Source organism: Mobula hypostoma, chromosome 23 (genome assembly GCF_963921235.1).
Source record: "Mobula hypostoma chromosome 23, sMobHyp1.1, whole genome shotgun sequence".
Classification (NCBI taxonomy): Eukaryota; Metazoa; Chordata; class Chondrichthyes; order Myliobatiformes; family Myliobatidae; genus Mobula; species Mobula hypostoma.
Window position 1 is genome coordinate 33,807,874 of NC_086119.1, and position 21,079 is coordinate 33,828,952.

The window sequence follows — 21,079 nt, forward strand, 5'->3', positions numbered from 1 at the left end:
TAGTGGGTAATTAATCTGCATGATTGCAAACAAAGTGACTATTTGGACAATGTATATTACTGTTTTCATCAAGAAATCCAAGACATTCTCCAGATGTTTTAAACAGAAATGTTCCTTTGATAAACCACATCAAATCTTCTTGTATTCTGGCACAAGATGGATGTTCATGTGTGAATGCATGGATTAAGATGGAACAGTGTTGTATTCACATTAACGTACTTGATCCATCAGACATATTTATTACATTATAGCAGCAGGAAACACTTTTGTCTTTTTATAATGAGATAAGTCTGTTTCTCAGTGTGAGTTATAAGGCAGCTATAATCTTAAGCACCTCAGCTGACATTATAAAGAACCTTGCCTGAATTCTTTCAGCTTTGTGAGTTAAACCATTATTTATATACGCAATACAATTTATCTCTCAATATTTTTAATTCCCGGCGATATAAAATTCTTGAGTTAGTATGATCTTGTTTCAGGTTATAGAGTATGTATCTGTAATGTTACACTTAAGCAAATAAATTTTATTGTATTACCCAAGAATGATACAATAATGCTTTTTATTTTGCAGAACTACCATTGATATAAAGAAATAGTTGCCTGGTATGAATTATTTTGACCTGAGAGTCTAATTAAGCTTTCAGAATCAAACATCCAATTGCGTAATCTCTTTAGGTCTAAATAAAAAGTGTTCATCATCATCAAGTTAAGCTGCAATAAAGGTATAAACAAAAGATCTCTTGTTAACTGCCAAAGCTATTTGAGTGAATTCCAAGTGAACAATTAAGGCAGCTGAAATTATAAGATTGCTGTCTTAATGATGGATAATAATTGCCTTGTGCTGTCATGTTCTGTAACTTCTCTTGCTGGTACCCTCTATGTTGATGGCAGCAATTATTGGTTAAACAAAATTTGATAAGCACGTTGGTTAATTTGTAGAAAAGCACTGTGATATTATGGGAAATTCATCGTTACAAAGAGGCATTAACAGCAAAGCTGCCCTTTATTAATACTGTAAAAAAAATAGAACAAAGGCTGATAATTAGCTTCATTAAAACCAGTGAAAAGATCAAGAAAGTCTTGAAAAGGATTGGTGGCCAGGTACAGCTGTAAAGTGCATGATGATGATAAACAGCCCATGTACTATACAGAAAGCAACATGGTAAGTCTGTAGTGCACTAATATGGGAACCTAATTTTTTTTGGACAGAGTCCTTTTAACTAGCACCTGGAAATGAAGAAGAAATGATTGATTGGAGCCAGACAGTCTGGAGTTGTTAAGGACTGTGTTTAATTTCATGTTTTTTTTACTGAAGTTCTCCACAGGAATGCGGTAGCAATGAGCGTCTTTGGTATGATGTGCAATGACTTGGATTTGTTTTTAGTTAAATGGAGGCAAGTGGAACAGAGTGGATTTGGTATGTTTCCACCAGAAAGTAACATACGCCAAACCTTTTGTGCACCAACTTGATTTGTTTGATGCTGTCTCAATTTTGAATGGCACATTTGGTAAAAAGGGTCTCTTGCAAACTCCTAGTGTTCAACAAAGTTGTTTCAGCTTGCAATGGAGTCCACATCATGAGCATTTACACATAAAATTTCCATTAATATTTCTAATTATTGTCAGGAGTAAATGGAGGACAATGAGGGCATGGAACTCATTACCACAGGAAATAATGAGGAGAACAACACAGGCACTTTTAAAGGAAATCTTGATAAGTACATGAGGGAGAAAGAAATGAAACAAAAGTACACCAGTCGGGGTATTTGAAGTATTTTGGGGAACAGCTCGTGTTGTACAGACGTGTCACAGTCACACTAAATAATTGTACTGTAAGCCCTACATCATCTAATTAAAAAGGATGTGACGGCCTGCCTGCTGCATCAGGCGAGAGCATTTTGACTTAGAAAAGCCTTATCGGCTCATTGAAGCTGCAAGTTGTGTGCTGTTTGCAGGTCCAGGGCTCCAGGTTCAATTCTGCTGTCTGGTGCAGTCTGTCTGAAGCTTTCATGTTCTCCAAGTGACCACACTTCCTCTGGATGCTCAGTCTTTTCCCCACATCCAAAGACATCCTGGCCATTGAAGCTCAAAGTTAAAAGTACATTTATTACCAAAGTATGTATATGTTGTACAACCTTGAGATTTATCTCCTTACAGGCAGCCATTAGCCATTACCCTTCATGAAGAAGGGTGGTACAAATACCTGAGGTGGGGCATGTTGGAATGTGAACAAAGTCACCAGGGAGATACTGAAACTAGTCGATACAGAAGTGTTTTATTCAACAAAATGAGACTCTCAGAGGAAGAGGCCCGCTCAACCCAATATTACATGACATTTTATATGCTAAAGATCAAAGGTAACAGCAGCATAATTCTATAGTTACAATGTATCTACAATGCTTCCTTTGAGTTAAGTATAGTTTTCACACATCTCCTTCTTCACACCCACACTCCAGACACCCAAAATTAATGTTAAACAGCATTGTCTGGTTTTCAATCAACTGTGTCCACAGCTTCAGGAAAACTATTGTTCAGGACTGGATTTTAATTTTAATCTACAATCCATATTCATGTCTGAACAATGGCTGCTGTTAAACTTAATATTTGTTATAGTCCCTAATTCTAGAATACACCCTACAGGGAAGTGGGGTTTTCATAAATAGGTGTAAGAATGCTCTGAAACATGATGTAGACCTCAAATTTCTGTATGACAGAGAAGGAAGCCATTCAGCCCATTGAGTCTCTGGCAGCAATCCCATTCTTGCACTAAATTTTGTTATAAATGTATTCTTTCTATATTACCGCCAACTTCCCCAACCCAATCCTGTACACACTGGGAGCAAATTACAGTGACCAACTAACCTACCAACCTGCACTTTTTTGGGATGTGGGAGGAAAGTGGAGCTGTCAGAGAAAATCCGTGGGGTTGCCAAGAAAGCATGTAGACACCACACAGACAGACCCCAAGAGAAGAATCAAACCTGGGTCATTAGCAATGTTCCTTCTGACTTGTAATGACCAGTGTGCACAAAAAGTTGTTTTGCCCAGTGACAACAACATGTGCACACTGAGTAATAATTAAGCCAGTTCTGAAATCTGCAGACAAATCATTGCAAACTCCACATTGTCAACACCATCTGCATCAGAAATTGGAAAAGGAAATGTGATTGTGTAACATACCAACAAGGTAGATGTGACAACCATTTGTGCGCATTTTAAATTCCTTTGTGCGCTAGTAGCAAAAGATGTATGTGTGTGCACACCTTAGAGGGAACATTGGTCTTTAGGGATGTGAGGCGGCTGTACTGGTTGCATCAGAGTGTCACCTCAAATAGCCTGTATGTTGTAAGGAAATGTGAGAAGTATAATATGACAAACAACAAAGACCTTTCCACTTTTATTTCATGTAGCACAGATGCGTTGACAAATGTTAATTTATTAAGTGTTTTGTGAGTTATGAGTTTTCAATTTTGTTCATAGGGCAAGATATTGTAGCGGTTAGGAGCAATGGGCATTTCAGGGTGATGAGTTCACATCGCATCATGGCAGCTGGGGAATACAGAGTCAAGGAATTAAAGCTAGTCTCAGTAATGGTAAGGGCAAAGCTATTGAATTGTCATAAAAACCAATCTGATTCACTCATGTCCTTCAGGGGTGGAAAACTGCCATCCTTGCCTATCCTGCTGATGTGTGATTGGCTGTTAACTGTCTCCTCAGATCAAGGCAGTTAGGAATAAACTACAAGTTGCCAGTGTTTCCAGCAAATGATGTGAAAAAAATTCTCGGTAGTCTCAGTGACAACCAGGGTGTTTATTGTGAAATATATTTTTTTGTTTTCTTTAGATCTGCTGCTTTCTCAGAATCCTTCAGTAATCAGAGACTCTGCTACAGGCAAGATTCATTATCTGTTTTCATTTACTGAGTATTATTAGCCTCAGGATTAGAAATTTTATAGATTCATGACAATAATATTGTGCATCCATTTTAAAATACTCAGACTTAACACAGGTTATTACTGGGGATGGATTATTTGGATGATTTTTATCGCCTTGGGCTAGTAAGATTGAATTTCTCTAAAGATTATGGTCAAGGTTGTGTCTCTGGGTTATGTTCTTTGTGAAAACACAAATGGTTGAGATAAGATCAATGGCTTTGTCTGGATTAGAGCACAAATTGGTGCTTTGAGAGAAAATTTCCACTTCTCTTTTCATGGCAAAATTATAAACATGTGTCTGAAGAGATGGATCTCAGATCCAGAGACACCAGCCACTGCAGATACTGGAATTTACAGAAACACACAATCTGCTGGAGGAACTCTGTGGGTCTAGCAGCATCCGTGGGAGAAAATGAACTGTCTATGTTTTGGGTCTAAGCCTTACAACAGAGCTCAGTGACGGAGGGGTTCAATTTAAAAGTTCAACAATACCAGAGGTGCTGCTAGACCCATTGAGTTCCTCCAGCAGATTGATTGTTGAGCCTCAGGTGTTCCAGGCAGTCAGATTTGTTGGATTCCTCCGGTTGGTAAACTGAAAGGTCTGAAGATAGATAAGTCAACTACACTGGACGGTTCTGAAAGAGGTAGCTGAAGAGATTGTGAAGGCATTAGTAATGATCTTTCAAGAATCACTAGATTCTGGAATGATTCCAGAGGACCGGAAGATTGCAAATGTTAGTCCACTCTTTAAGAAAGTTGGGAGGCAGAAGAAAGGAAATTATAGGCCAATTAGCCTGACCTTTGTGGTTGGAAAGGTGTTGGAGTCCGTTACCAAGTGTGACATTTCAGGGTACCTGAAGGTATGTGATAAGATAGTCCCAAGTCAACATGGTTTTCTTAAGGGGAAATCTTGCCTAACAAATCTGCTATAACTCTTTAAGGAAATAACAGATGATATGGACAAAGGAGAGTCAGTGGTGTTGTTTATTTGGATTTTCAGAAGGTCTTTGACAAGGTACCGCACATGAAGCTACTTAATAAGACAAAAGCCCATGGTAGTACAGGAAGAATCCTAGCATGGATGAAAGGTTGGCTGACTGGCTGGAGGCAAAGAGTCAGAATAAAGGTGTCCTATTCTGATTGGCTCTTGGTGACTGGTGGTGTTTCACAAGGGTCAGTATTGGTATCGCTTCTTTTCACATTAAATGTCAGTGATTTGGATGATGGAATTGATGGCTTTGTGGCCAGGTTTGCAGATGGTACAAAGATTGGCGGAGGGCCAGGTAGTGTTGAGGAAACGGTGTCTGCAGATTGGGAGAATGGGCAAAGAAGTGGCAGATGGAATACAGTGAAGGGAATGGTATGGTCATGCACTTCGGTAGATGGAATAAAAGTGCAGACTACATTCTAGACGGGGATCAGATTCAGAAATCAGAAGTGCAAAGGAACTTGTCTCGTGCAGAATTAACTAGCAGGTTGAGTCAGTGGAAAGGATGGCAGATGCAATGTTAGCATAATTTCCAGGGGACTGGAATATAAAAGCAAGAATGTAATGCTGAGACTTTGTAAAGCATTGGTCAGCCTGCACTTGGAGGGTTGAGAGCAGATTTAGGTCCCTTACCTAAGACAAGATGTGCTGACATTGGAGAGGGTTCAGAGGAGGTTGGTGAGAATGTTTCTGGGAATGAAATGGTTAATGTAGGAGGAGCGTTTGATGCACTGGGTCTGTACTTGCTGGAGTTTGGAGGAGTGCGAAGGGTGGAATCTCATTGAAACCTATCAGATATTGAAAGGTCTAGATAGAGTGGAGGTGAAGAGGATGTTTCCCAAAGTGGGTGATTCTAGGAGCAGAGAGCACAGTCTCAATAGAGGGACATCCGTTTTGAACAGAGACGAGGAGGAAATGGATGGTGAATCTGTGGAATCACCAAGTCATTGAGTATATTTAAAGCAGAGGTTGATAGGTTCTTAGTTAGTCAGTGTGTCAAAGGTTGAGAGGGATAATAAATCAGCTATGATGGAATGGTGGAGTAGACTTGATGGTCTGAGTTGTCTAATTCTGTTCCTATTTCTTATGGTTAATATGACCAAGCTACCACGCTCAAGCCTATCTTGAAAGTTTCCAATAGCTCTCTGTAGGGTACAGACCCAATGCCACACTGAAAAATGGGAGCCCACTGACATGGCACTGTGGGTGGAGTAGAGGTGAACATTTCCCTTGTGGCACGTACTGTTTCCTCATTCTAAAATGGTTCGCAGCATGCATACTGATTCTCATTATTGCAGTCTGAGGAATTAGGCCTAGTTCCTAATTCATCATCACTTAAATTATTCAAACGTGAATGGCAGTCCTAGTATTTCCCTCCCTTCAGCCATCACACCTACCAAAACTGAAAAATGAAGTGTGAAGAACAGTCTACTCAGCAAGTTCTCCTCCAATAAAAGAAACAACAGCAGATCGGAAGCTCCTAGCTGTCTCCAAACTGGTGAATCATTTTACCTTTTAAGATCTGTGTGTCTGTATAATAAAGTATTATGATTTTAGCATTGCGTTAATAAATTTCTGAAATATTTCACAAACGTGGTTTACATTCTAAATGATTAATTAGCAATGTATTGCTCAAAGGAACAGTTGAAGGATCCAAAGCAACACACACAACCAGCATCTGCAGACTTTCTCATGTTTGTGTTGCAGGATCTGAATATTGTTTTTGGTTTTAATACTGCTGTGTGGAAAGGTCGGCCTCTATGCAGGACCCAGTGAAAACACTGTACTGAGAGGAAGTTCTGTTCTGGAACTCAGTATCTCGTTCTCTGGAAGCATCTTTGTTCAGCATCTCAGAAGATGAGAATCTTGTGGCAGATAATATTATGAAAAAAATCTGCCTCAAGTTTTAAACGAGGTCATTTTGCACAAACTCGACCATCAGTATGACTCGACAAATTCCTGAGCAAAAATATCATATGAGTGTAGTGTGGGCTTATCTCTTTCATCATAACAATTAGTTACCTTGAATCTGACCTATGACAACTCTCATTGGAATTATCCAGGTTACTTATGAAGTTCAGATGCTGCTTGACCTTCAGGCATTGGTATTAGGCCGTTCCTGATCCAGTCATGAGCAGTGTTGAGCTCAGCATCTGCACAAAAACACAGAATACCGGAAAAAAAGAGGATAACTCAACAAAATCATCATAATGGCAGAGCATCATGTAGGGTATGGTAAGCCTAGCGATTAAATTACTAAATTAGTATCCAAATCCCTGGATTATTGAACCAGAAATATGAATTCAAATCCCACCATAGCAGATGATGAAATTTAATTCCAGTTAATTAAACAAATCTACAATAAAAATCTACTATTAGGAATGGTTATCTAATGGATATTGTTTAAAATGTTACATGTAATTCAACAACTTCCTTCAGGGAAGGAAACCTCCCATCCTAGTCTGGTTTCTATGCAACTCCAGATTTACTAATGTGGTTGATTTCTGTCTGAGCCCAGAAATGACCCAGTCCAGTACCAAGTTGAAGGGTTGTTCCCAATGCTGTCTTTGTGACAAGGAATTTTAAAGAACCTCATTTTATTCCTCAGAACAAAGTTACTTTCCAACTCCATCTGTGACTGTACGGTGTGCCTGCTGAGCCCAATTGTTTCAGGGCAAGTATGCTGTTTGATTTACCAATTAGCAACATTCTTGCAAAATTCAAATTACAACTGGCTTACGGACAAATGGAAGATTGGTTTTGCAATTCTCTTCCTTTGCATCCCGCAACTTCATTCCCAGAGCAAAAAGGTGGATAGACAGGGGACTCTTTTGCCAATTTTGCATATCATGGCATGGTACTCTTGATCATTCTGTCAAGGAGCTTAGTAAAGAGGCAAGTATTTATCATTACTTGATTGTGCCCAATGTGCATTCACAAATATTCCCTCATTCCCTCTCGAAAATGACTACTGAAACTCCAGAAAGAGCACAGAACTAATGTTCTTTCACACCCCCGGAACACTGCCTGGACATGGATGGGCAAGCGGTCAATATAAGGCCTAGTGGGCTGGGCATAAAACTTTTAATGACCATTTTTGAATGACATGTGACCATAAAACTTGCTTGAATAAGGGACTTGTTAATTTACTTGTTAAATCAAATTAAAAATTTATAAATGCTTTTAGGTAAATGAGATCTCCTTGATGGAGCCCTCGAGGGAGTGTAAGAATCCTAGGATGTAAGAACGCTGATGCTTAAACATTGATGCAGAACAATAAAATCCATTAAACACTCCCAGGTTTATTTCTGCTCAACTGAGCAGCTGTTGCCAAGCATTGCTGAGGAAAACCATGAGATGGTGACATGGAATCTCAATGACTGAAAACTGTGGTGTACCTTTTCATTAACATGGAAGAGCAGCGCTCTGAGTAAAACTCTCATTTTAAGTAGCTGCTTCATCTTTGTCAACCACTTCCTAATATTAAGGCAACGGTAATTTTCCAACTCATTAATTGACATGGATTTTCATTTCACTGATCTTAACTATTTTTAAAATTTATTGAGATACAGCATGGAATCAGCCTTTAGGGCCACACCACCCAGCAATCCCCCAATTTAATCTTAGCCTAATTACGGGACAATTTCCCAACAGGACTGTGGGAGGAAACTGGAGCACCCGGAGGAAACCTATGTGGTCACGGGGAGAACATATAGGCTCCTTATCGGCAACTGTGGGAATTGAACCTTGGTCAACTGTAAAGCGTTGTACTAAACACGATGCTACCGTGACTAGTAAATTTCATCCAAATAGAAATAAAGGTGTGAGAGAATATTACTTTATTCCAATTTATTATTAATGAAACAAAGAAGTTGCGTTTATGTAGTGCTTTTCGTAACTGCACAGCTTTCATGGCAGGTGAAGTTCTTTTGATATGTTGTCACTGTCCTAATAAAGGAAGTGTTGCAGTTATTTTATGCACAGCAAGATCTCACAACATTCAAGTAATTTACTTTCATGATCATAAATTAGAAATGAATGTTATTTTCAGGAGACAGTGGGAAGAATTTTATGCTGCTCCTCTAAACAGCGCCTTCGTGTCTTTTTTAATGCACCCAAGAGAGCAGGTTCACCGTTGGTTTACGATCTGATAGAAATTGGAACCTTAAAGCATAGCAATTGGCCTTTCAGCCCACATTGTCTGAACTGACCATGATGCCAATCTAAACTGATCCCATCTGTCTGCACATGGGGTGTATTCCTCTATTCCCTGCCCATTCATCTGTCTGCCTAAATGCCTTTTAAATGTTGCCATCCATATCTGCTTCTATCACCTTAGCCACCAGTGAAAAAAAATTGCCTCATAAACCTTTAAACTTTCTATCTCTCACCTTAAAACCAATGCCCTCTGGTTTTTAATGTTTCCACCCTATCTGCCTCTCATAATTTTAATATACTTGTATCATGTTCCCTCCCTCCCACTCCTTAGCTTCTGACACTCTCGAGAAAACAATCCATATTAGTCCAACTTTTCCTTATGGTAGTATGCTCTAACCCAGGTATCTTCCTTAGGAACCAATTCTGCACCATCTCCGAAATTTCCACTTCCTTTTTTCCAGTGCGGTTACCAGAAATGCAATCAACACTCCAAATGTGACCTATGTAGATTTTTATATATAAGAAAACTTGTTGGAAAGAAGGGCTCTTTCTCACAAGGACACTAAGAACACTGGCCTGGTTTATAGGTTCATTACCTTCCAAACCTGAAGGAAGTGATCCATGGTGGAGACTGTGGCACATGTAAAATGCACTTTGGGATCCTTGAATGAGCATCCCATAACAAATTGCGATCAAATTCATCAGTATGCTGGACCTTTAGTCTGGAGCAGCTAACTAAGCCATTTTATAGGGAGTACTTTGGGGACCAATTTATCTTTCAAGAATATTGAAAAGCAAACAATTGCCAGCTGTCTATATTGTTATACAAGGGGCAGAATATTAGGCATACCTGCAGGTGAAGCCATTGACAAGCCTGTGGTCTGCATGCATGTTGCTTAAATATTCAGCACAAATTTGAATTTGGTGGCTGGCTTTCCCTGTTAATATCTTTACATCTGTTTTCGATAAAGAAATGTCCTTGATAGAGCTTGTGAAAAGAAGGCATGTTGGAAACATCCTGTCTCCCAAAAGGAGCAAATGGTGGCAGCAGGGAATGTGGAAATTATCATCGCTCGCAAATTGCAGATAGCTGTTTGCTCTTTGCCTTTACTGTGGGCCACCACAATGCTGTTAAACCCCTTGTTGGCTTTCAGCTGTGTAAATGCAGCATGAAAATCCCATTACAAAAAGCCTACAAATCCACAGCTTCTGTGGCTCTTATCCTCATCTTGTGCAATGCATCTATAGTAGACACATCCCCTATTAAAAGCTGCATTCATGAACAAGTGCTGTAGTGATTCCAGGCGCTCATAATACTCTAACTACACTGATCAGCATGTGATTCTTAAATCTCCCTGAAGTGCTCACTGCCCATCGCGTACTGAGGCTGAGACGAGCTTTGGCGAGCTGTAACCAAGTCACATCATAAGTTCCATCTCCTGCAATTTGGTTACTCATTTGTCCCCACTTTCTACTGCTCAGCTGGCTGTTGTTTCAACTGCTCAGTTCTCAGTTTAGGAATTAACCCACTTTAAGTCTTTGCTTCCTTTCTTGTAGATGCTTTCAAAGTCTCTGCATGATGAACCTGCTCAGTATGAAATTGCATTCAATAACACCTCCTGTGAAGTGTTTTTTGGACAGTTATATTTGCTAGAAGACTTAAATGAATACAAGTGATCGTTGCATTTTGAGCACATGCAACAAAAGGTGACGTGGTTTTCATATCCTGAGCTTCCAAAGTGGGACCAGGCCACCTTTCATTTGGATACTGTTGCAATTGTATGTTGCAAAAATTCCATTTTTATACTTATACTGGAGGATGGGAACATCCAGAGCAAAACAGATTTTCCAAGTTTGTTTGAAAAAAAAGGTTTTTGGAAACTTCGATCAGAATCAGAGCCAGGTTTATTATCACTGATATTTGTTGTTTTGTAGCAACACTGCAGTGCAAGGCATAAAAAATTACCATACATTCCAATAAAAAATAAATAAATAGTGTGAAAGACAAATATCACGATAGTTATTGATCATTCAGAATTCTGATGGCATGGGAGAAGAAGCTGTTCCGAAAACAATGAGTGAGAGTCTTCAGACTCCTGTGCCTCCTCCCTGATGGTACAAAAGAGAAGAGAGCACATCCTTGGTGTTGAATGTCCTTAATGATGGATGTCGCCATCTTGAGGCCTGGCCTTTTGACAATATCCTCTATAGGTGAGAGACTTCAGCCCATGATTGATCTGACTGAGTCTACAACGGTGTGCAGCCTCGTTCAATCCTGCCCATTGGAGTCTCCATTCCAAGTGGTGATGCAACCAATCAGAAGGCTCTCCAGTCTCCATGGTACATCTGCAGGAAATTACTTGACCCTTTGGTAACATACCAAAGATCCAAGTCGTTTCTGCTAGTGAACAGCCATGGCTTGCAACTGCATAGAATTAATCTATACCGTAATATGGGTTTAAGTTGGGCTCAGGAAAATTTTGAGGTATTACCAGCTTCCCATTTCTTTTCATTGTGCTTGTTTTTTTTCGTGTGTCTCCCCTTCCTTCTATGACTTGCTTCTCACTGCTTTATAAGAGTTAATATAGTTTTCAAAGTGTTAACAGGTTTGCACTCATGTTTCTTTCAACAGCTAACCTTTAAACATCAAAGAAAGATAAATCAGGTTTTAAAACTGCGGTTCTAGTCTTTTTCACATTATTTTAGAGGTACATGCTGATTGCTTATTAAAAACAGTTGTAAATTGCACATGATAATCTAAAATGAGACAGAGTGGAAACATTTCTTCCTTAAATAACAGTGTTATAAAAACATAATGCGTGTTGTGTGAAAATCAATGACAGATGTAGATTCTGGCAGTTTCAGTGTTGCAAGTTAAATGAAAAGGGCTCTGAATAAGTTAATTCCTTGCCATGTTTTGAAGAGTGTGGAAATTAGCCCATTGGTTGCTGTCAAATGGTTGAATTTTGTGAAAAGAAAATTGCATTCTGATGTGAACGAAGCATTTGTTCAAGTTAAAGGTGAGAGGTGGATGATGTGATGGCGTAATATTGCTGTCAAAATTAATTTCAATACTGTACATCGTGGAGTTTGGATTTTTTTGGTCTCTAAACAACCCTGAGAATTATATGAAGTATTAAAAGTTTTCAGCTTCAAGTTCTCTCAGAGGTTAAATATTTGGAACTAAACTGCTTTTAGCAACATTTACAATAATTTTAGTCAGGTGGTTATAGTTGAAATTAAGTTCTGCTGAAATATAGCTGGAGTTTGAGGGCATATGATTAAAGTCATTTATTAAACCAAACCAGGTGGTTTTCTAAAGTTTGTGAATAATCGATCACTTTAGTTTTTTATTTTATATGTTGGCACAAAAGGTATGTTTGAAACATAAAACAGGAGCAAGATGAGGTTATTTACTCTGTGATAAGACTGCTGAATGGATCCTGACCCGGACCTGGGCTGTACCCTCCAAATATCTGGACCTGAATCTCAGTTTTTTTTTGCACTACCTTACTTTCCATTTTTCTTTTTTCTATTTTCTATTTATGATTTATAATTTAAATTTTTAATATTTACTATCAATTTGTAATCCAGGGAGCAGGAAGCGCAGAATCAAATAGCACTATGATGATTGTACATTCTAGTATCAATTGTTTGTTGAGAATAAAGTATAAAGTGTAATTGGAACTGCCCCATCATCCATTTCAGTACCCTGTTCACACCTTGTCTCCTTATCCTTGGATCCCATTAGCATTAGAAAATATATCTACTTCCTTGGGTGATAATTCCTTTAATATTTTGTAAATCCTGACTTAAGCCCACCTGTCTGGGTCCTTTTAGGAACGGGAAAAGCTTCCACTGTGGTTCTTTGCTCAGTACCCAGCAGAAATGGATAACATTCCAGTGACATGCAGAAAGAAAATGTGCTGTTCATAATCTCCTATAGAAAATATAAGAGGAGACCTGTAAGCTCCTTTGGCCCTTTGAAGCTCCATGTATCTGTTTTCTGATCATTTTGGGCTCCTACTTTTTCTGGTGGTTGATTTGTTTACTTTGAGGTCTATAAGTTTAACAGCTAAGAGCCCAAAATGTCAGAGTTCTAAGATTTCCCTGAAATCTACTGATTCGGCTAAGCTTTTGCTAATCTGTCCTAATGCCTCCTGTTTCAGTATGAATTTAATGTTTGATAACGTTTCTGTGAATTACCCCTGGATAACTTTGCAGATTAAGTTAGTTCTTGACAGCCTTAGCAATCCAAAATATGGAGATGTCTTCCTGTTCTTAGTCTGTCTGGTTAAAAAGGCTATACAAGAAAGTTTGAGAGGATCAAACCTCATTTTAGAGGAAAGGAGGGAAACTGAGGAACAATACATCAGGGGCCTATTCTATCACCCCTTTTCACTAGCTATGTTGGGTCTCCTTCAGCTAGACAATGGAGCCTGGTGCAGGAAAATGGAAGAGTTTAAATGTGTTTAATTTTGGTTTAGATATTTATTCTGAATTTAAATGTTTTCTCCCTAGTGAAAATATGAACTAGAAGAAAACATAATAAAGATCAAATCAACTCCCAAAGCAAGTGAAATTTTGGAACAACAGACTATATTACAGACAGTTTTGAAAATTTAAGGCTATTTTAAAATTTCTTTTATTTGGAGTAAAATTGTGAATATAATTTATCTTCTTCTATCTTTGATTTGTTGCTAGTCACAAACAGTTCTCCTCCTCCTTCCCTCCACCACCACTTCCTCGTAATAAATTGAGTTCCTAATGCCATAATTAATATGTTAGTGTAACATCACCTCAAGCTATTTTTGCCACGTGGGTTCTAACACGTAACTTTGAACTCACTAATGCTTTATTTGCAGGAATATAGTATGAAAGCAGTGAACATTAATTTTTAAAGTTTGGTCCTTGAGTTAATAGTGTGACAGCAGAAATCTTGTGTACACACAGTTCCTGCATAGGACTATCTGGAGCAGTTATTAATTTATGGTTGAGCATTTTCCTGTTGCAGGTTCTATTAAAAAATTGTCGGTCATTTTAAGATTGCACTTTGCAAATTTTGTATTTCATCTTATTGTGTATTTTTGTACTTGCGAATGCTAAATTCATTGTTAACCAGCTGTCACATCACATCTTCAAACATTTGATGCAATGTTTACAAGTTTAACCAGCCAGTGGTGTCATTTTACACCAGGAGGAACGCGCAGGAGAGAAGTGCTGGGGAATGAATGTGAACCTATTAGTTACTGACACATTGACTTTATGGGAGACCAAATTACAGCCTAATGGAGCAATATGACAAGCTTGGTAATCATCACTATCAAATAACTTGATTTACATTGTAAAGGTGATGGATTACACTTGGCATCACTGAGGAAAATATTTTTGTTATTCCAAGCACAAGTCTATATTCTGAATGGCCCTGCACAATCTAGCATCCTTGTACTTGTCCCCTGGTCACTCCAAGAGCTGTGGATAAAATAATTAGTGCTGCAAAAAAGATTTATCAGATCTCCCTCCTCCATTTCCTGGTCCCTTGCTATCCCACTGTGAATGCCTGCCTGTCTGCATACACAACGCTATGTCCCTGTCTGCTGTTACTGTGTGACATCAACCTGAGCAATAGTTTCCAGTGGCATGTCACTCTTCCAGCTTTTCCTACTGAGGTGACAGCAACTCAGTGCCTCTGACCCAGTTGCAGTCCTCTGAGGAACAGCATTCATTCAAAGTGCTAATGGCAACAAAAAAAAAGGCTGTTTATGTTTTAATTATGTGCTTTACTCTGGGGTCTTCCGCCTCCCTACCCCCACCAGCCTCCTGTTATGTTTCAGGTAATTGATGGTATCGGATGCTGGCAAATTTTTCCACTCTGTCCTCATTTTTTTATCGTCCTATAAAATATAATTTGTGTAAATGCACCGCCATATGTAATGGCTTGTCATATGCAATTCCCCAGAGTGAAGTGAAGCCCCCACTGCTGAAGTAGGCAGTTCTTTTTGCCTCACTTCATTTTCTTTGCCAAACCAGTTAAAAAATCTCTCTTGAATGAAAATTGAATCTGGGAAAGTTGGCGATGATTACTAGCTGAAAAATAAAGTACCAATGCAAGCTCTTTAGGCCAATAAATTCTGACTTGCCATTAGAGCGAATGTTATGCACTGTTCTCCAGACCCTGTTCAGGCTTGGATCATATCGTTTTCCATGATTAGACATTTGTTTTATTGTGTCTGGAAAATGACGACCGCTGGGTTCCTGCAAGCTCGTTCTTTTGAGCCTTTATTCGTATTCTAGGGCTGAGCCACGGCAGGCAGGCCAGCATTAATCGCCAATCCCCAGATGTCCTTGAGAAGGCGACGGGCAGCCAGCCACCTTTTTGAACCTAGGCCGTCCTTCTGGTGAAAGTACCCACACCCCCTCTCCCAGCACGCTGGTAGTTGGGCAATTTCTGGATTTGGATCCAGTGACAATAAAGGACCTGTGATGTATTTCAAAGTCAGTATGGGGTGTGATGGAACTTGATAAGACTCCCTCCCCCCACCTTCTTACAACTTTACAGCTTTAATTTTCTTTTGCTTTTGCAGCTCAAGCCTTCCCAGCACAGCTGCAGGGACAGTGACAGTGAGAGTATCAGCAGTGATTCTAAGGCTTCCAACAGGGGCTGCTCACATGAAAGACTGAGTGATGTAAGTAGCAGACATCTGGCTAATGATCTTCCCTACTGTCCACCAACCCGCCCCTCCCCCCACCCCTCCCCCACTCCACTCTCTAAATATATGCGGTTATCAGCATGTGCTGGGCACCACACAGACATAAGCACACACCTTCATGAGAAATGTAGGGTGTTTAAATGGTTTGTGTTTGATGTGCTAATTATTCAAAAGTGCAATCAAATTCATGTCGTAATTAAAATTGTCAGTTGGCAGACAAGCTAAGAACTGAAAAAACATGGCATAACAAATGAAGTGAAATGGTTCTGTGTGTAGCTATATGATGCTTCATCAGGCGTGAAATTAAATAAGTAATTTGATGTTAACGTCGGAAATTGAATTGATGCCTGCTGTCCCTATTCTGACGATCCCGCACTTAAAGAACCCCCACTCTTGTGCAGAGAAACCCTTCTGCAACATAGAGTATTTGATGGAGTGTGTGTTTATATTAAGTAGACAGCAAAAAGCAATGATTGTACTGGATGAGCACCAGTCTGAGCTGAGGCCTAGCCCTCTACAGGTCCTATTTATAGTTGTTAGTAATTCCAGAGAATATCTATTCCATGCTTCCATCAAATGGTGTATGAAATTCAAAGTTTGGCTCCTTTTGTATTATCCCAGTTACCTGTCAAGCTGCCTACTGCAAATGTAATTTGTTCAGTGACATGGAAGCGGATTCATTAACCTGGTTGTCAGTGCTACTGTTACTTACTGAGGTCACTTTGATGGCTGCTCTCTTCATTGTTTACAGCTCCCTTACTGAGAACCGAGCTGTATGCTTCAAATGTACTCAAGATTATTGATAATTGTTTATTGTCAAGAATCAATACAATCATGAGAGGAGAATGAATAAAGCAATGTGTTTTTTTTGAATCTCTGGCATTGCATAAATACAATTTTGCTCTGTGTATTATTAAAAAAATTACACTGTCATTTTAAATCTCTTCAAATTAGCAAATCAATTTTTCTTGACAGACAAAATAAATAGACTTTGAGATCCTTTTAGTACATTGTATGCTGAGGTAAATTTTTTTAAACAGAATGTAATACATTCAAGACTCAGATGTGCATTCTTAGCTAAACAGCAGAGGACTATAAGTTCAAGGCAGGGACTTGAACATAAAATGAACCTATGAATTTGCAACAGGACTAGGCTATTCAATTCCACAACCTGCTCTGACATTTCAGGTGCTGATTGTAACCTCAACTTGCTGTCTCCCTCCAGTAATCTTTTCAACCCTTCCTTTTGAAGTATCTATCTAACCAAGCTTTAAAATATAGTTCAAAGTTCAAAGTAAATTTATTTTCAAATTACAGATATGTCACCATATACAACCCTGAGATTCATTTACTTGCGAGCATTCACAGAAAGTGCAAAGAAACACAATAGAATCAATGAAAAATTGCAGGCAACAAAGTTGGACAAACAACCTATGTTGAAAAGACAACAAATTGTGCAAATACAAAAAGAAACAATATAAAATAATAAGTAAATAAATAAGAAATATTGAGAACGTGAGGTGTAGAGTACTTGAAAGCGAGTCGACGGGTTGTGAAATCAGTTCAGTGAAGTTACCAACTCTGATTAAAGATCCTGATGGTTGAGGGGTAATAACTGTTCCTGAACCTGGTTGTGTGGGACCTTAGGCTTCTGTACCTCCTTCCATTTGGCAGCAGCAAGAAGAGAGTATAACCCGGATGGTGGGGGTCCTTGACAATGGATGCTGCTTTCCTGCAACAGTGCTCATTGTAGATATAATCAGTGGTGGGGAGGGCTTTACCTGGCTATATACACTACTTTTTGTAGGCTCTTCCATTCAAGGGAATCAGTGTTTCCATACCAAGCCGTGATGCATCCAGATCATAGATCATAGATTCTGCTGCCAGCAACCTCTGCAAAGAAGAGTTCCAATATTTTCACAACCTTCTGAGGGAAGAAATTACAACCTTGAATCTTTGAGAAACGGGCAGCCCCTTATTTTGAAAAACAGTGACCCTTGGCTCTCAGCCTGCTGTCACACATTGTCGAAGGCAGGTGACAAAGATGTTGCCTCTCAGATGCACAGTTAAGCTGGAGCTCTGGCCCGGTTCCCTCATGGGCTGTGACTAATCATATACCATTAGACCTTGTCCTGGTGTTGTTATGAGGTCTATCTCATATTTCAGGCAATGGAATAATTCATCAGGGTAACAGAATACAAATATGTCTGCCATTTTGCTGCTCAGGAATTTGTTGTCACATTTTTATATCACAACAGTGACTAAATTCAAAAGTTGATTTTAATGATACCCAGAAGTTAACAAAAAAATTCTAGATAAATTCAAATCTTTTGGCTGAACATGGCAGACTTGAGTCATGATGGTTTTAATTGTTACTTGAACAAGACAGATCCTGCAATATATTGTTCTCTCTCTTTTTTCTCCCCATGTTTTTATAGCTGCCTAGAATTAATAAAAAAATTTGAGATTGACAAGTTTTATTTGCACCAGCACACGAAGTTTAGCACTGATCAGATACAAAGTGAAGATTCTCCTTTAGTCTCACTTCTTATCTTAGAAGAATGTCGACACACCAGCCCTTTATTTTTCGTTTGCCAGCCATCCACTTGTTCTTCCATTTTTGACCTGTGCCCACTAACAACAGGTGAATCTACCAAACTGCATCCACTAACAAATGAAAGGAAAATCATATTCTCCATGTGTCCAGGTTAGATCCGAACTTCCCAGCAAGAGTATTAGTGTTGGTAAGTCTGTACTTATATATAAACATTCAACTGAGCCTTCATACATTTTTGTGAAGTGGACAGTGATTGGATCCAGTGTGTTGACCTTTTAATGCTTGCAGCTAATTATCTTTTCAAGCTCAGAGATTGTATAGGTCTAATCTTTCAGAATCTGTGGGGGAGAGAGGAATAATGAGCATGCGTGGCCAATTTCAGATGAGTATCAGTGGAACACTTGCCTATAGCTAAGTATCAGTGGGACATTTGCCAAAGTGGTCATCCTCCTGAGGCCATTGGTACAAGCTCTGTCTGTCTAGGTCGTTGATTGAAAGATCCAGGCTTTTCAAAGAGGAGTAAGAAAACAGAAAATAAATTATAGCTAAGCTGAACATGAGGGTGCATGACCAAATTCTTGGCTAAAAGGATGGGATTTAAGGATAAAGTGAGCTGGAGAGATCTGTAAGGGATTTGGGATGGCCATCTGAAAGCATGGCTGCCAACAACAGAGAGATTAACTTAAGGAATGCTCGTCTGGTTAAAGATAGATGGGTACACATATGTCAACAAATTATAGGTCTGGAAGAGCTCTCTGAGAATGCGAAACCATAGCTCAGTTTGGGAGGAAATGGATGAGAATTTTAAAATAGAACTGTTGCTTAGCAAAGTGCAAATATTGGTCAGCAAGCACAATTAAAATATTTAAAAGACATTTAAACAAGTACATGGATGGGAAAGATTTAGAGGAGAGACTCCCAACCTTCGTTGTGCCATGGACCCCTACCATTAACTGAAGGGTCTGTGGACCCCAGGTTTAGAGGGATATGAGGAAAATGGTTTGACTTAAATGGGCATCTTATTTGGACTGGATGGGTTGGGCCAAGCAGCTAATTCCTGTGCTGAAATACTCTATGACCCTAGAGAGATAGATTTAGTTAAGACACAGGTAAAGGAGTTGTTGATTACCTACTCTTTATTGCTTGCTACTGGTAAGACATGGTAATTTTTCAGTTAGCTTGGATAGATATACCTATTCATCAATAGGTAATCAAAGATTTCTTAATGCTTGTTCTGTGTTTTCATATCGATTCAGATGTCAATTAGAGTGCTAATATGCTAAATGAGAATTAACTGTGATATTGATAACCAGGAATTCAAAGAGCCCAGTTCCCCATAAATTCAGAAACTTGTGCATTGGCCATTCAGACAGGAGGTCGATGAAAGATACATGGCTTGGGATGTACAGATTTACTCTCTCAAAATCAAGGCTGAGAAGAGAAGAATAGGACAGGTGTGGAAGCTCATCCACTCAGTATGTTCATAACGGAGATCACTCAAGTTTTGCACATTAACAGATCTAAGAGATACACAATACTATAGGAAGGTGTTGGTTGGCCGTTGTTTCCAACAATGATGTCTGTCTGTGCAGCTCATGCAACTGCATGGAGAAAACCTGTCCGGGAGGAGTTTTATCGTTAAAAAGCCATTGCATCAGGGCAGTTTCACTCTCTCGGCCTCAGAAATCTTCGTCCAATGGTACGAAAAATTGTCACGATTAGAGACTTCCTCGGCTGCAGTGGATAGCCATGATGCTTTCTATGCCTTGTTCTGTGCCCTTCGCTCTCCACAAAGCATTGCAGCACAGCCTTCTTGGCTATTGGATCTTGCATTTGATCTCATCCGCCCAGTCCTCCGGAACTGACTTTGCATGTTGGGTGAGGCATATCCCTATCTCACCGGGGTTGGAGGTTCCCAGCTACCCTCACTTGGTTTAGCTCGCCTGTTGAAGTGGCGTACCAGGGAGTGGCCACTCGCATGCAAACAGTTACTGGGAGCCACAGGTGAGAGCTGGGTGGCAAGTGGGGACGAACGTTGGGCGGAGCACAACAAGCCCACCACCAGAGGTGCTACCCCATACACAGTAAGGTAGCACTGTGGTAAAAGATAATCCATGTCAGAGTAGAAGCTATCCCACCACACTGTTCCTTGCATTCTGTTCAAATTCATATTCCCCCTGGTAGAGGTATCAAAAAAGGAGGGCATAGGGTTAAGAAGGAGTTTTAAAGGTGATCCAATGTGTATGATTTTCTTTTTGCACAGAGTGGTTGATATCTGGAATGTGCTGCCAGAGGTGGTGGTGGAATCAGATACAATTATTATGTTTTAAGAGTCAATTAAACAGGCACTTGAATAAAGGCAAAAAAGGATATGGTCCTAATGCAGGCAAATGGGATGCGTGCAGATGGGCAAAAAAATCAGCATGGACGTGCTGGGCTGAAGAGTTTGTTTCTGTGCTGTACATCTCTTTGACAATCATTTTAGTAATTTGTTCCTTTGAAGGAAGAAATTATGATAACCATTTCATACTTGCCATTGTTACAATATAGGCTCATAGTTAAAAGACAGTTTCCATCAACAGATCATGTTTGGCAAGCTCATACTCTTCAGCTAAAGATCCTTACCACCTCTCTTTTCCTCCCACACACCATTTCTTATCCCTCCTCCTGCCTCACTCTTCCCTCTAACCCCCACTACCTCTCTCCTCCGTTTTCTAATTGCACTTCCATAT

General features: G+C 39.5%; 1 protein-coding gene across 11 annotated transcripts in view; it reads left to right on the top strand.

Moving 5' to 3' along the window:
- auts2a (activator of transcription and developmental regulator AUTS2 a) overlaps positions 1-21,079 on the top strand; it is a 1,205,197-nt gene that overhangs the window by 532,325 nt on the left and 651,793 nt on the right. For 10 of the 11 annotated variants that reach the window (XM_063031901.1, XM_063031894.1, XM_063031893.1 and 7 more), the window contains one exon: positions 15,665-15,766. The exons of the other annotated variant lie outside the window; for it this stretch is intronic. In XM_063031901.1, coding sequence (XP_062887971.1) covers positions 15,665-15,766 — 102 coding nt within the window. The remainder of the gene's footprint in view (positions 1-15,664; positions 15,767-21,079) is intronic. 11 annotated transcript variants of the gene reach the window in all.